We start from the raw sequence: 17,369 nt of genomic DNA on the forward strand, positions 1-17,369 counted from the left end.
GCCCTTTTAGCCTCCAAGACCAATGTTCTTCTTTTATTTTAGTCAGTTTTTGTGGGAGGTTTAGTTCTAGGTAATGTCACTGTTTTTCTAAACTTAAGCCACTTCTTGATTACTGTCTTAACAGAGCCCCATTATATACTGTGTCTAATGTGTTGAATATTTGAATTATAACTCTCAACAATGCAAAGTAGACCTCTTGGCAGCCTCCAAGACCATTTTTCTTTTCGTCTTTTCATCAATTTTTAAGGGACATTCCATTCTAGGTAATGTCACTGTTATGCTAAAGTTAATCCACTTCTTGATAACTGTCTTCACAGGTCCCTATGTTATATCTAATGCCTTGGATTTTTTTTGGAGTGAGGGCAGAGTCCTTTCACACTCTGTACCAATTTTTCACTGTTAGTTTGTTCATTGTAATTTATATATGCATTTTGTACATACCATATTTTTCAGACTATAAGACGCACCAGACCATAAGACGCATCACTAATTTTGGGGTTGGAAAATAGGGAAAAAAATATTTTTTATAAGATTGGTGCCCATCCTATAGTCTGAATAGGTATCTTACCTGGGGGGCGGTGGAGCGGGGGTCACAGGAGGCAGGGTCCCTCAGGAAGCCGGCAGAAGTGGAGGAATGCTGCGAAACCAGGGTGCTCCAGCAGCGGGAAGTTGTGGTGGTAGTGGAGCAGGATCGAAGGAAGCAGGGCCCTCCGTTCTCTCCCTCAGGAACCCTGCGGTGGTGGCAGAAGAGGTGAGATGCTGCGGGGCCAGTGTCTGGCTGTCAGCGGTGAGGCAGAGCGGCATGCACTGCTTTTCTAGTGGCCACGGCCATCTTCCTGAAGCAGTGGGCCTCAGGGAAATGGGTGCCGAGCTCCCCGTCTGCACATGCGCTGGCTCTGGTGGCCATTTTCCTGTATATCACAGTTTCAGGAAGATGGTCGCAACCACCGGAAAAGCAGCACACGCCGCTCTGCCTCACCGCCGACAGCCAGACACCGGTCCCGCAGCATCTCATCTCTTCTTCTGCCACTGCCGCCGCCGGGTTCCTGAGGGAGGGAATGGAGGGCCCTGCTTTCTACCATCCCACTCCACCACCCCCACAGCTCCCCATACGTTCAGACCATAAGACACCCCCCCCCATTTTCCTCCCAAATTTGGGGGAAAAAAGTGTTTCTTATGGTCCGAAAAATATGATAAAATTTATTCAAAGTTATAGAGCCCCATGAAATCAAAAATGATTTAAAAATAAATAATAATAAAATAATAATAATAACATTAAAAATATACACTCTGAATGCACAGAAAAAAACTGAGCCGAAATCTGTGGTCTTTTTTGGGCTATGAAACCACGAGAAACAGCAGATCCAAATAACTGAGATGGACCCAAATACACAAGACATCTATATGAGCAGCTGCACAGGCTAGACATTTTTTGACTATTAACCCTCCGTCACATAAAATAGGCCTGACAGGCACATCTCTTTTTCTTTCATTTCTCCTTCCTCACCAGATTGTGAGGAAATCCCCTCGCTCCAGGTAGTCTCCTGTCTCTAGCAGCTCTGTGAAACCTCATACCACAGTTGGATTGCAGAGCTTCAGGAGGACAGATATAACTGCGCTAATCTCTCAGGCTCATTGTATGTGAACACGTCACACTCAATAAGGTTGGTATTTTATGTTTTTATTCATCACAATTGTTTATTTAGCTTGTTTTATGAATGTATAGCACAAAGTGTGAAGATATTTCATAGAAATAAGGCAGATTAAAAAAGAAAGTGTGCTGCTCAGGCATATACAGTAGTTCCCTAACACATATTCCTTCTCTTGCTTCAGATTATCTGCTGAAATGGAGAGGAAAATGTACAATTTATCAAAAAACCTTGATGTTGAGGAAGTAACAAACATGCTGTTAGATGATGCAGACCCCACACTGAATGAGGATTTAGGAGAGGAAAGTGAGATTGATTCTCATGACGAGGTGGAAGTATGTGAAGTGGATTCTGAAACAGAGCAAGATGGTGACAGTGATGAGGATGAAGATGTAGAATCTTATTATATGGGAAAAGATAAAAAAAAACAATGGAACAAGAAGCCACTCCAGAAAAAACGCAGGGAACCTCAAAACATTATTACTCACCTTCCTGCAGTTATAGGAACTGCAAGTAATGCAAAAACTGCAGTTGAATGCTGGAATAGTTTATTCACAGATGACATTCTGGACTCTATTGTCACATATACCAACCAATATATTGACATTATAAAGGACAAGTTCATCTGCAACAGAACCATCAAGGCCCCGGTGAAATAGAACTGCGTGCTTTTTTTTGGATTATTATACCTTGCAGGAGCTTATAGGGCAAATAGGCAAAGTTTCGAGGAACTTTGGAGTAAAGATGGGGATGGAGTTGAAAAATTTGGCCTTGTTATGTCCATAAACAGATTCAAGCTTCTAATTCGTTGCCTTCGGTTTGACGACAGAACTACCCGAACCGAACGTAAAACACATGACCGACTTGCTCCAATTCCATGAAAGCCTAACAAATATGGAATAAAAATGTATGCCCTTGTTGATGCAGTAAGACCTACACTTACAACCTGGAAGTTTATGCAGGAAAACAACCAGAAGGTCCTTACTGTGTCAGCAACAAACCCAGTGATGTTGTAAAAAGACTGGCTGAGCCCTTATTTGGATCGGGTCGCAATATAACAGCTGACAATTGGTTTTTAAATTGTGATCTGATTGATTATCTGAAAATGCAGAAGCTTTCATATGTTGGAACTGTAAGAAAAAATAAAAAAGAATTGCCTACACAGTTTGTAAGTGTGAAAGGGAGACAAGAGTAAAGCAGTATGTTTGCATTCCATAATGGAAAGGTTTTGGTTTCCTATGTACCACAAGCAAAAAAAATTGTACTTCTATCAACACTTCATGATGATGATGCCATCGATCCTGGGACTGGGGCACAAAAAAAAACGGAGATAATTACATTTTATAATGCAACCAAAGGGGGTGTTGATACAGCTGATCAGATGTGCTCAACTTTCAACGTCAGCAGAAACACCAAACGCTGGCCAATGGTCATATTTTTTGCTATGTTGAATTTGGGTGGTATAAATTCACAAGTCATTTACCTTGAAAACAAGCTTGAACCACTCCGTAGATGATTGCATCTGAAAAAATTGGCCCATGAACTAGTGCTTGGAGAGCTACGCAGGAGAAGTATGAAAACAATCGGTATCCCCTCTCGCCTTCAAGTTCAGCTCAAAAGATTCCGCCCAGAAGATGATAGTGAAAATTCACCACCTGCACCACCTCCTAAAAAAAGGAGATGCACCACCTGCACCACGGAAAGCGGAATCAGAAGGCTTTCTAATTATGAAAGTCACAAATGTCATAATGCAATCTGCCTGACACATGCAAAAATGATGTGTAATTCTTGCTCTATGCTCTGCAAGTGTAATTTTTCTGGGGAAACTTCAGGATCTAATTCTGATTGAATATGTGTTTAATAGTACTTAAGGTACCTTAAAATTAAGTTTGTTTCCATAAATTTTCTTTGTAGAGTTTTTTGACAGAGTCGAACTGGGGACTATTTGGCGGGAGTTTTGAAATGTTTGTATTTCAGAGTTATTAGTTTTATGTTAAGTAAATGTTTTTTTTTTGCACCTGATTATGTGTAGTCTCTTTTATTACATCCCTGTGAAGGTCACTGATCACTTTTAGAGCACTGAAATTGCAAACATCAGATATTATAGGTATTTTTCTAGCCTGCGCCTGACAGTCACATTGTATGTGAACTCGTTAGAACCGATATTGTATGTGACGGAGGGTTAAAATTAGGGCTCTTACAGACATTGGTGCAAATAGGTCTAATCTTGGATCCGAATGTAAAGCATGGTCGCAGGTTTCCGGACCTAAGCGTGATAGCCTCATAGAAATAGACTCTTGTGCTTTAAGGGGAGACATGTAAATGTTTTGCAGTGGCCTAGTCAAAGTCTAGACCTTAACCCAATTGAGAATCTGTGGTCAGACTTGAAGATTGCTGTTCACCAATTTGCGGCAACAATTGTGAGCGATCGGCTCTGTGGTAGACAATGGTTCACACATATGGATGCAGTTTGGCAGTTCAAACAAATGGGCAGTTTATTAAATTTTCATAAACCGGTCAGGATAACAAAATAAAACAGCCTCTTCCAGGTAAGAAAAGGTATAACCAAACAAAAATTGAAAATAACCAGTCAATATAACGCAGAGGCTCAGTCGTTTAAATGTCAGTGCTTTTCTCTCAGACTACAGCAGGGTATGTGCAGCACATACAAGTCCTCTTCACTTTGCAAGCACACAGACAAAGTGAGACAGCACCAACTGCCTTAAATCAGACATTCCAAGACCCGGACTGGATGTAAGTGAGCAGTCGATCCCACCCAGCTCTTTGAGCTGCTCGTAAAACCTGGTCCCATAATCCGGGCCCTTTAAATACCTGTCAGCACTATGTGTGCTGGAGCCTGCTTCTCCGGGTCCTACATTACCGAGGCTTGGCACATCAGGGACACATAACTCCTGTCAACGACCTGTCCAGCTGCCACCTTACAAGATATACAGTATATCTATCTATCTATCTATCTATCTATCTATATATATGTACTCATATAAATGCACTCATATATATTTTAGACATATACTCCTGAAATTGCTCTGAATAATATGGTTTTCTATAATTGCAGTGTAACTGAAACATGTGCTGCGTGTAAAAATGAGCTGATTTAAAATATCTCCTTTTAAAGCATATAAAATATTCTATGTGATAAAGTAAACTTTGACTTCAAAGAAAAAAAACTAGTTTTGAAATTTTGTTAAAAAGACTTACAAGTTATAAATGTACAAACTACTTACAGTTATTTCAGTTATTGCAACCAAGGGATCCGTGCTGATCGTTCCATAGCACAGGTGTTTTGCTAATCTAATTTAATGATGTAGCTAAGAGCAACTTGGTGTATAGCAATTCATTTGGAATGAAAAGAAGCTAGCATAAAAAAAAAGTAATGAACTGGCAAGAAAACACATTCATAAACAAGCTGAGAAACCTGGGTAGCAACTGCTAAAGTGGTAAAATGGATACAAAATTGGTTGAGAAATTGGTGACAGCGGGGGAAATCATTGGAGTTCACTGGAAGGGGAATGGAATGGACTGGTTTCTATTTATGATCCAGTGGTCTACTTCCAGGTAACAAACACCTAGTGAATTACTGATGCTCAGCTTGTTCAAAGTCCAGCAAAGATATAAATATGCAGCTTTTACATTTTATATTTAGAATATGTCTATACATATGAAGATGTTACTTGTTGTTTCATACTTCTTCACTTAAAAAGATGAAATTGCAAGATGTAAATTAAAAGATGATGACGATTAATGAATGACTTCAGTTTAAGGGGACATAAAAGGCAGATTCTTGCTTCTGCTGTCTGAGGCAAAAATTGAAATGATGCCCTCTCTACTCTCCTATCCTGTCCATAACATGCATCCAGCATTGAATAAACAGTATACACAAATTTATATCAGTATTAAGAAACTATATATACAGTATATATACGAATTAAGAAACTGTAAATTTAAATATATACCTGACAGAGGCATAGCTAGGGTTTCAGCTCAGGAAGAGGGGGGCGAAAATTCTGAGTGGACCCTGGTTACAACTACGGTGGCGCACCGCAATTGTGGGTATAAGGGAATCTCAGCATATGAGACTGAAAATACATCTCTGTACAAAGACCATAACTGATATTATCGCCATACTATGACATACAGTTGTAGATTCCAGTCCTGCAGACCATACAAGTGATTAAAGAACAGGTATATATTAGATAACTTACAGCTGACTTTTTTCCTATTTTGATGGAGTCATTCACTTTTCAGTCTTTTCCATCAACCCAGATTGACAGGATAACTTCTCCAGTCACGACTCCGTTGATCCACATGTACTGACAAAACAACTGCAGCATAAGGAGTAATGGGATTAGGTGTCGCTAACACCAAGCCCTACCTTTAGTAATGAAGCGCTGTCAGCCAGACATCCTCATCACTAAATATGTAAGTAAAGAGTTAAATAAACACACACATCGAGAATAAAACACTTTATTTGAAATAAAACAGACACATCCTTTAATAAATCAAATTAACCCAATATACTCACCCCAGGTCAGACGAAAATCCAACGGTTAAAGTGATATCCCATGTTTCTTTTTCAAATTTAGCTCCAAAAAGCATTAATTGTTTTACAAAAATGATTAAAAAATCGCATGCAAAAAACGCATCCAACGCATGTAATGACATTTCAAACAGTCAAACTCTGCAGCAGAGACTGGCATCTCCACTACAGAAATTAACATACTGCGGGGGAGTTTATGAAATAAAATGAAGAATTAAATTAAAAAATGGTGTGGGCTCCCTCATCTCTTTTATAACCAGCAGAGCGAAAGCCGACTACTGGGGACTGATATTACTAGCTTGGGAAGGGCCTATTAGCCAAATATGTTCCCGGCCTATTAATTACAGCCGACAGCTGTTTGCTTAGCCTTTACTGGCTATATTACAGGGGGCCCATGAAAAAATTTACGTAGGGTCCCCCTATAAAATCTAACCAGCAAAGGCTAAACAAACAGCTGTGAGCTGATATTAATAGCCAGGGAAGGAGCCATGGATACTGGCTAATGGTGTCAGCTCTCAGCGACCCCAGAAATGACACATCCATAAATGCTTTAAATCTGGCACTTAGCCTCTCTCTTCCCACTTGCTTTGGTGTGGTGGCAAGTGGGGTTGTTGGGGTTCATGTCAGTCTTGTATTGGCAGCTGACATGAAGCCCAGGTTAGTAATGGAGAGGCGTCTATAAGATGACCCCATTACTAACCCCATAGTAAAGGTTTGGAAATAAAGACACGGCAAGAATAAAGTCTTTTATCATAAATGAAAGTCCACACCATTTTTTGCATATTAATTTAAAAATAAAAAACACAGTTGTACTCACCTAATGCCTAATCTGCTGAAGCCATTGTCACCTGTAAAAAACAGAAAATAAAAAAAAACATTTCCCTCACCTGTCTGATGTAATGGCATAATCCCGAATGTCCCAGGGCGATCAAATCATTTGTTGGACAGTCACATGAGCAGTCACTGATGTGATTGCTCTACAAGACAGAAGGCTACACACTGACACAGGAGTGACAGCAGGAGCCAGCTGATGGTGGTAGAAGTCTCATCAACCATAGCTTGTGACCTGCAGTAAGCTTTTTATTGCTGGTCACTGTCACAGCTGCAGGATCATGCTGACTTCTGACAGTGTGATCTCGCAGTGCTCTGATCCGCGGTAATGATGTTACCACCGATCAGAGCCATGCTTCCCGTGCTGTCATGCTTTTAATAAACTGTTCGGCGTTCAGCTGAACCCGCCAGACCCGAGCAGTCAGGGGTTCGCCAATCACTACCTGTTACCTATCTATTTATCTTTATCTTTTATAGTTTTTTTAACCTATACTGTTAAATTAATAAATAAATATATATCTAGTAGTGTTGAGCGAGCATGCTCAACACTGCTCGGTACTCGCCCGAGCATCTCACTACTCGGGATGTTCGGCGAGCACCGAGCATTTCTGGGTTACTCGGGCGGGAGCTCGGTTCTCCGCCCTGCACGTTTAGAGCTCTTTACAGAGCCAATGAACATGCAGGGATTGCCTGCCAGTCACTGTAATGCCGCAGCCATGTTGTTTGTGGGCATTACAGTGATTGGCTGGCAGCACGGAGTCACCTCGAGTATTTAAAACCGGGCGCCGCCATCTTGGACACAGTCGCTCCGGATCAGACAGTGTAGGGTCAGTGCTGCAGAGCTAGGGAGAGATTTATACTGTGAAACAGTTAGCGTAGGGTCTCTAAAGCCTGCCAAATCAAACAAACAGTCCTTCTCAGAACTAATATCCAGCCCAGATATCAGGCAGGCAGGCAGGCAGCCTGTATAGGAGACGCAGTGGTTATACCAACAAACAGTGCATTACAGTCCTGTGTGCTCCTGCTGGTCAAATTGCTACACTTATCCTCCAGGTCTCAGGGGCCAGGAAAAATCCTTTTTTTAGCTTCTAAATCCTGTATTTTTTTTTTCCTCTGTCAGAATGTACAAATACGCATCTTATTAAACTTTTGACATTTCCCCCCAACAAAAAAATGAGTGCGCCTGTGACTGTTCAAACACCAATATATCTGTTTAAAATAATTTGGTGTAGGCCACATAACTAGAATTTTGGTTTTGCAGTTCCACGGTTCAAATCTCTGTATTATGCAGCTTTTGGCCTTTTTTACATAAAAAACAGTATTAGTGTCTCCCTGACTGCTCAGACACAAATATATCTGTTTAAAATATTCTGGTGTAGGCCAGATAACTAGAAGTTTGGTTTTGCAGTTCCACGGTTCAAATCTCTGTATTATGCAGCTTTTGGCCTTTTTTTCATAAAAAAAAACAGCAATAGTGTCTCCCTGACTGTTCAGACACAAATATATCTGTTCGTAATATTCTGGTGTAGGCCAAAAAACTAGAAGATTGGTTTTGCAGTTTCATGGTTCAAATCTCAGTATTATGGAGATTTTGGCCTTTTTTACATAAAAAAAACAGCAACAGTGTCTCCCTGACTGTTGAGACACAAATATATCTGTTCGTAATATCCTGGTGTAGGCCAGAAAACTAGAAGATTGGTTTTGCAGTTCCACGGTTCAAATTTCTGTATTATGCAGCTTTTGGCATTTTTTACATAAAAAAAACAGTAATAGTGTCTCCCTGACTGTTCAGACACAAATATATGTTTAAAATATTCAGGTGTAGGCCAGATAACTAGAAGTTTGGTTTTACAGTTCCACGGTTAAAATCTCAGTATTATGCAGCTTTTGGTCTTTATTACATAAAAAAACAGTAATAGTGTCTCCCTGACTGTTCAGACACAAATATATCTGTTTGTAATATTCTGGTGTAGGCCAGAAAACGAGAAGATTGGTTTTGCAATTCCACGGTTCAAATCTCAGTATTATGCAGCGTTTGGTCTTTTTTACAATAAAAAAACAGTAATAGTGTTTCCCTGACTGTTCTGACACAAATACATCTGTTTAAAATATTCTGGTATAGGCCAGATAACTAGAAGTTTGGTTTTGCAGTTTCACGGTTCAAATCTCAGTATTATGGAGCTTTTGGACTTTTTTACATAAAAAAACCCCAGTAATATTGTCTCCCTGACTGTTCAGACACAAATATAGCTGTTTGTAATATTCTGGTGTAGGCCAGATAACTAGAAGTTAGGTTTTGCAGTTCCACGGATCAAATCTCAGTATTATGCAGCTTTTTGCCTTTTTTACATAAAAAAAAAGTAATAGTGTCTCCCTAACTGTTCAGACACAAATATATTTGTTCAAAATATTCTGGTGTAGACCAAATACCTAGAAGCTTGGTTTTGCAGTTCCACGGTTCAAATCTCAGTATTATGCAGCTTTTGGCCTTTTTTACATAAAAAACAGTATTAGTGTCTCCCTGACTGTTCAGACACAAATATATCTGTTTAAAATATTCTGGTGTAGGCCAGATAACTAGAAGTTTGGTTTTGCAGTTCCATGGTTCAAATCTCAGTATTATGCAGCTTTTGGCCTTTTTTACATAAAAAAAACAGTAATACTGTCTCCCTGACTGTTCAGACACAAATATATCTGTTTAAAATATTCTGGTGTAGGCCAGATAACTAGAAGTATGGTTTTGCACTTCCACGATTCAAATCTCTGTATTATGCAGCTTTTGGCCTTTTTTACATAAAAAAAATCAGTGATAGTGTTTTCATGACTGTTCAGACACAAATATATGTTTAAAATATTCTGGTGTAGGCCAGATAACTAGGAACTTGGTTTCGCAGTTTCACGGTTCAAGTCTCAGTATTATGAAGCTTTTGGCATTTTTTACATAAAAAAAAACAGTAATAGTGTCTCCCTGACTGTTCAGACACAAATATATGTTTAAAATATTCTGGTGTAGGCCAGATAACTAGAAGTTTGGTTTTGCAGTTCCACGGTTCAAATCTCAGTATTATGCAGCTTTTGGTCTTTATTACATAAAAAAACAGTAATAGTGTCTCCCTGACTGTTCAGACACAAATATATCTGTTTGTAATATTCTGGTGTAGGCCAGAAAACGAGAAGATTGGTTTTGCAGTTCCACGGTTCAAATCTCAGTATTATGCAGCTTTTGGTCTTTTTTACAATAAAAAAACAATAATAGTGTTTCCCTGACTGTTCTGACACAAATACATCTGTTTAAAATATTCTGGTATAGGCCAGATAACTAGAAGTTTGGTTTCGCAGTTTCACGGTTCACATCTCAGTATTATGGAGCTTTTGGCCTTTTTTACATTAAAAAACACAGTAATATTGTCTCCCTGAATGTTCAGACACAAATATATCTGTTTGTAATATTCTGGTGTAGGCCAGATAACTGGAAGTTTGGTTTTGCAGTTCCACGGTTCAAATCTCAGTATTATGCAACTTTTGGTCTTTTTTACATTAAAAAAACAGTAATAGTGTCTCACTGACTGTTCTGACACAAATATATCTGTTTAAAATATTCTGGTGTAGGCCAGATAACTAGAAGTTTGGTTTTGCATTTCCATGGTTCAAATCTCAGTATTATGAAGCTTTTGGCATTTTTTACATAAAAAAAAACAGTAATAGTGTCTCCCTGACTGTTCAGACACAAATATATGTTTAAAATATTCTGGTGTAGGCCAGATAACTAGAAGTTTGGTTTTGCAGTTCCACGGTTCAAATCTCAGTATTATGCAGCTTTTGGTCTTTATTACATAAAAAAACAGTAATAGTGTCTCCCTGACTGTTCAGACACAAATATATCTGTTTGTAATATTCTGGTGTAGGCCAGAAAACGAGAAGATTGGTTTTGCAGTTCCACGGTTCAAATCTCAGTATTATGCAGCTTTTGGTCTTTTTTACAATAAAAAAACAGTAATAGTGTTTCCCTGACTGTTCTGACACAAATACATCTGTTTAAAATATTCTGGTATAGGCCAGATATCTAGAAGTTTGGTTTTGCAGTTTCACGGTTCACATCTCAGTATTATGGAGCTTTTGGCCTTTTTTACATTAAAAAACACAGTAATATTGTCTCCCTGAATGTTCAGACACAAATATATCTGTTTGTAATATTCTGGTGTAAGCCAGATAACTGGAAGTTTGGTTTTGCAGTTCCACGGTTCAAATCTCAGTATTATGCAACTTTTGTTCTTTTTTACATTAAAAAAACAGTAATAGTGTCTCACTGACTGTTCTGAAACATATATATCTGTTTAAAATATTCTGGTGTAGGCCAGATAACTAGAAGTGTGGTTTTGCAGTTCCAGGGATCAAATCTCAGTATTATGCAGCTTTTGGCCATTTTTACATAAAAAAAAGTAATATTGTCTCCCTGACTGTTCAGACACAAATATATTTGTTCAAAATATTCTGGTGTAGACCAGATAACTAGAAGTTTGGTTTTGCAGTTCCACTGTTCAAATCTCTGCATTATGCAGCTTTTGGCCTTTTTCAGATAAAAAACAGTATTAGTGTCTCCCTGACTGAACAGACACAAATATATCTGTTTAAAATATTCTGGTGTAGGCCAGATAACTAGAAGTTTGGTTTTGCATTTCCATGGTTCAAATCTCAGTATTATGCAGCTTTTGGCATTTTTTACATAAAAAAACAGTAATAGTGTCTCCCTGACTGTTCAGACACAAATATATCTGTTTAAAATATTCTGGTGTAGGCCAGATAACTAGAAGTAAGGTTTCGCAATTTCACGGTTCCAATCTCAGTATTATGGAGCTTTTGGCTTTTTTTACATAAAAAAACAGTAATAGTGTCTCCCTGACTGTTCAAACACAAATATATCTGTTTAAAATATTTTTGTGTAGGCCTGATAACTACAAGTTAGGCTTTGCAGTTCCACGGTACAAATCCCTGTAGTATCCAGATTTTTGCCTTTTTTTTACATAAAAAAAAGAGTAAGAGTGTCTCGCTGACTGTTCTAACACAAATATATCTATTTGTAATATTCTGGTGTAGGCCAGAAAACTAAAAGTTTGTTTTTGCTGTTCCACAGTTCAAATCTCAGTATTATGCAACTTTTGGCCTTTTTTACAATAAAAAAACAGTAATAGTGTTTCCCTGACTGTTCTGACACAAATATATCTGTTTAAAATATTCTGGTATAGGCCAGATAACTAGAAGTTTGGTTTTGCAGTTTCACGGTTCAAATCTCAGTATTATGGAGCTTTTGGCCTTTTCTACATTAAAAAAAACAGTAATATTGTCTCCCTGACTGTTCAGACACAAATATATCTGTTTGTAATATTCTCGTGTAGGCCAGATAACTAGAAGTTTGGTTTTGCAGTTCCACGATTCAAATCTCTGTATTATGCAGCTTTTGTCCTTTTTTTACATAAAAAAAATCAGTGATAGTGTTTCCATGACTGTTCAGACACAAATATATGTTTAAAATATTCTGGTGTAGGCCATATAACTAGAAGTTTGGTTTTGCAGTTCCACGGATCAAATCTCAGTATTGTGCAGCTTTTGGCCTTTTTTACAGAAAATAACAGTAATAGTGTCTCCCTGACTGTTCAGACACAAATATATCTGTTTAAAATATTTTGGGGTAGGCCAGATAACTAGAAGTTAGGCTTTGAAGTTCCACGGTTCAAATCTCTGTATTATGCAGCTTTTTCCCTTTTTTACATAAAAAAACAGTAAGAGTGTTACCCTGACTGTTCAGACACAAATATCTCTGTTTAAAATATTCTGGTGTAGGCCAGAAAACTAGAGGTATGGTTTTGCAGTTCCACGATTCAAATCTCTGTATTATGCACCTTTTGGCCTTTTTTAAATAAAAAAAATCAGTCATAGTGTTTCCATGACTGTTCAGACACAAATATATCTGTTTTTGATATTCTGGTGTAGGCCAGAAAACTAGAAGATTGGTTTAGCAGTTCCATTGTTCAAATCTCAGTAAAATTCAGCTTTTGGCCTTTTTTACAATATAAATAACAGTAATAGTATTTCACTGACTCTTCAGACACAAATATATGTTTAAAATATTCTGGTGTAGGCCAGATAACTAGAAGTTTGGTTTTGCAGTTTCACGGTTCAAATCTCAGTATTATGCAGCTTTTGGTCTTTTTTAAATTAAAAAAACAGTAATAGTGTCTCGCTGACTGTTCTGACACAAATATATCTGTTTAAAATATTCTGGTGTAGGCCAGATAAATAGAAGTTTGGTTTTGCAGTTCCACGGTTCAAATCTCAGTATTATGCAGCTTTGGGCCTTTTTTACATAAAAAAAAGTAATAGTGTCTCCCTGACTGTTCAGACACAAATATATCAGTTCAAAATATTCTGGTGTAGACCAGAAAACTAGAAGTTTGGTTTTGCAGTTCCACAGTCCAAATCTCTGTATTATGCAGCTTTTGGCCTTTTTTACATAAAAAAAATCAGTGATAGTGTTTCCGTGACTTTTCAGACACAAATATATGTTTAAAATATTCTGGTGTAGGCCACATAACTAGAAGCTTGGTTTCTCAGTTTCACGGTTCAAATCTCAGTATTATGGAGCTTTTGGCCTTTTTTACTGAAAATAACAGTAATAGTGTCTCCCTGACTGTTCAGACACAAATATATCTGTTTAAACTATTTTGGTGTAGGCCAGATAACTAGAAGTTAGGCTTTGCATTTCCACGGTTCAAATCTCAGTATAATTCAACTTTTGGTCTTTTTTACAATATAAATAACAGTAATAGTGTTTCACTAACTGTTCAGACACAAATATATGTTTAAAATATTCTGGTGTAGGGCAGATAACTAGAAGTTTGTCTTTGCAGTTTCACGGTTCAAATCTCAGTATTATGGAGCTTTTGGCCTTTTTTACATTAAAAAAAACAGTAATATTGTCTCCCTGACTGCTCAGACACAAATATATCTGTTTAAAATATTCTGGTGTAGGCCAGATAACTAGAAGTTTGGTTTTGCAGTTCCATGGTTCAAATCTCAGTATTATGGAGCTTTTGGCCTTTTTTACATTAAAAAAAACAGTAATATTGTCTCCCTGACTGCTCAGACAGAAATATATCTGTTTAAAATATTCTGGTGTAGGCCAGATAACTAGAAGTTTGGTTTTGCAGTTCCATGGTTCAAATCTCAGTATTATGCAGCTTTTTTGCCTTTATTACATAAAAAAAAACAGTAATAGTGTCTCCCTGACTGTTCAGACACAAATGTATCTGTTTAAAATATTCTGGTGTAGGCCAGATAACTAGAAGTTTGGTTTTGCAGTTCCACGATTCAAATCTCTGTATTATGCAGCTTTTGTCCTTTTTTTACATAAAAAAAATCAGTGATAGTGTTTCCCTGACTGTTCTGACACAAATTTATCTGTTTAAAATATTCTGGTGTAGGCCAGATAACTAGAAGTTAGGCTTTGCAGTTCCACTGTTCAAATCTCTGTATTATCCAGCTTTTTGACATAAAAAAAAACAGTAAGAGTGTCTCGCTGACTGTTCAGACACAAATATATCTGTTTAAAATATTCTGGTGTAGGCCAGATAACTAGAAGTATGGTTTTGCAGTTCCATGGTTCAAATCTCAGTATTATGCAGCTTTTGGTCTTTATTACATAAAAAAACAGTCATAGTGTCTCCGTGACTGTTCAGACACAAATATATCTGTTTAAACTATTTTGGTGTAGGCCAGATAACTAGAAGTTAGTCTTTGCAGTTCCACGGTTCAAATCTCACTATAATTCAGCTTTTGGCCTTTTTTACAATATAAATAACAGTAATAGTGTTTCACTAACTGTTCAGACACAAATATATGTTTAAAATATTCTGGTGTAGGGCAGATAACTAGAAGTTTGGCTTTGCAGTTTCACGGTTCAAATCTCAGTATTATGGAGCTTTTGGCCTTTTTTACATAAAAAAAACAGTAATATTGTCTCCCTGACTGCTCAGACAGAAATATATCTGTTTAAAATATTCTGGTGTAGGCCAGATAACTAGAAGTTTGGTTTTGCAGTTCCACGGTTCAAATCTCAGTATTATGCAGCTTTTTCGCCTTTATTACATAAAAAAAACAGTAATAGTGTCTCCCTGACTGTTCAGACACAAATGTATCTGTTTAAAATATTCTGGTGTAGGCCAGATAACTAGAAGTTTGGTTTTGCAGTTCCACGATTCAAATCTCTGTATTATGCAGCTTTTGTCCTTTTTTTACATAAAAAAAATCAGTGATAGTGTTTCCCTGACTGTTCTGACACAAATTTATCTGTTTAAAATATTCTGGTGTAGGCCAGATAACTAGAATTTAGGCTTTGCAGTTCCACTGTTCAAATCTCTGTATTATCCAGCTTTTTGCCTTTTTTACATAAAAAAAAACAGTAAGATTGTCTCGCTGACTGTTCAGACACAAATATATCTGTTTAAAATATTCTGGTGTAGGCTAGATAACTAGAAGTATGGTTTTGCAGTTCCACGATTCAAATCTCTGTATTATGCAGCTTTTGGCCTTTTTTACATAAAAAAATCAGTGATAGTGTTTCCATGACTGTTCAGACACAAATATATGTTTAAAATATTCTGGTGTAGGCCAGATTATGAGAAGCTTGGTTTCGCAGTTTCACAGTTCAAATTTCAGTACTATGGAGCTTTTGGCCTTTTTTACATAAAAACAACAGTAATAGTGTCTCACTGACTGTTCAAACACAAATATATCTGTTTAAAATATTTTGGTGTAGGCCAGATAACTAGAAGTTAGGTTTGCACTTCCACGGTTCATATCTCTGTATTATGCAGCTTTTGGCCTTTTTTACATAAAAAAACAGTAAGAGTGTTTCCCTGACTGTTCAGACACAAATATATCTGTTTAAAATATTCTGGTGTAGGCCAGATAACTAGAGGTATGGTTTTGCAGTTCCACGATTCAAATCTCTGTATTATGCACCTTTTGGCCTTTTTTAAATAAAAAAAATTAGTGATAGTGTTTCCATGACTGTTCAGACACAAATATATCTGTTTGTGATATTCTGGTGTAGGCCAGAAAACTAGAAGATTGGTTTAGCAGTTCCACAGTTTAAATCTCAGTATAATTCAGCTTTTGGCCTTTTTTACAATATAAATAACAGTAATAGTATTTCACTGACTGTTCAGACACAAATATATGTTTAAAATATTCTGGTGTAGGCCAGATAACTAGAAGTTTGGTTTTGCAGTTTCACGGTTCAAATCTCAGTATTATTGAGCTTTTGGCCTTTTTTACATTAAAAAAAACAGTAATATTGTCTGCCTGACTGTTCAGACACAAATATATCTGTTTGTAATATTCTGGTGTAGGCCAGATAACTAGAAGTTTGGTTTTGCAGTTCCACGGTTCAAATCTCAGTATTATGCAGCTTTTGGTCTTTTTTAAATTAAAAAAACAGTAATAGTGTCTCGCTGACTGTTCTGACACAAATATATCTGTTTAAAATATTCTGGTGTAGGCCAGATAAATAGAAGTTTGGTTTTGCAGTTCCACGGTTCAAATCTCAGTATTATGCAGCTTTGGGCCTTTTTTACATAAAAAAAAGTAATAGTGTCTCCCTGACTGTTCAGACACAAATATATCAGCTCAAAATATTCTAGTGTAGACCAGAAAACTAGAAGTTTGGTTTTGCAGTTCCACAGTCCAAATCTCTGTATTATGCAGCTTTTGGCCTTTTTTACATAAAAAAAATCAGTGACAGTGTTTGCACGACTGTTCAGACACAAATATATGTTTAAAATATTCTGGTGTAGGCCACATAACTAGAAGCTTGGTTTCTCAGTTTCACGGTTCAAATCTCAGTATTATGGAGCTTTTGGCCTTTTTTACAGAAAATAACAGTAATAGTGTCTCCCTGACTGTTCAGACTCAAATACATCTGTTTAAAATATTTTGGTGTAGGCCAGATAACTAGAAGTTAGGCTTTGCAGTTCCACGGTTCAAATCTCAGTATAATTCAGCTTTTGGCCTTTTTTACATAAAAAAAAGTAATAGTGTATCCCTGACTGTTCAGACACAAATATATCTGTTCAAAATATTCTGGTGTAGACCAGGAAACTAGAAGTTTGATTTTGCAGTTCCACAGTCCAAATCTCTGTATTATGCAGCTTTTGGCCTTTTTTACATAAAAAAAATCAGTGATAGTGTTTCCATGACTGTTCAGACACAAATATATCTGTTTGTAATATTCTGGTGTAGGCCAGATAACTAGAAGTTTGGCTTTGCAGTTCCAC

General features: G+C 37.2%; 1 protein-coding gene across 1 annotated transcript; it reads left to right on the forward strand.

Annotated features, from left to right (window-relative positions):
• The first annotated feature begins 634 nt into the window (after window positions 1-634).
• Window positions 635-3,971, forward strand: LOC141167256 (uncharacterized). The gene is made up of 4 exons (XM_073654692.1): window positions 635-751; window positions 1,558-1,664; window positions 1,834-2,146; window positions 3,906-3,971. The coding sequence occupies exons 1-4, from the start codon at window positions 635-637 to the stop codon at window positions 3,969-3,971; spliced, it is 603 nt and encodes a 200-aa protein (XP_073510793.1).
• Window positions 3,972-17,369: the final 13,398 nt, after the last annotated feature.

This window comes from Phyllobates terribilis, unplaced genomic scaffold (assembly GCF_046119375.1).
Source record: "Phyllobates terribilis strain yellow unplaced genomic scaffold, ASM4611937v1 Scaffold_11__3_contigs__length_659146591, whole genome shotgun sequence".
NCBI lineage: Eukaryota > Metazoa > Chordata > Amphibia > Anura > Dendrobatidae > Phyllobates > Phyllobates terribilis.

What these genes read in the sequence shown, in the direction of transcription:
- LOC141167256 (XM_073654692.1), top strand. Translation starts at nt 635, where the DNA reads ATGCTGCGAAACCAGGGTGCTCCAGCAGCGGGAAGTTGTGGTGGTAGT. An exon ending in CTGCGGTGGTGGCAGAAGAG is followed by an intron (nt 752 to 1,557) that starts GTGAGATGCTGC and finishes TGTCTCTAGCAG; the next exon opens with CTCTGTGAAACCTCATACCA. An exon ending in TTATTACTCACCTTCCTGCA is followed by an intron (nt 2,147 to 3,905) that starts GTTATAGGAACT and finishes GCATGGTCGCAG; the next exon opens with GTTTCCGGACCTAAGCGTGA.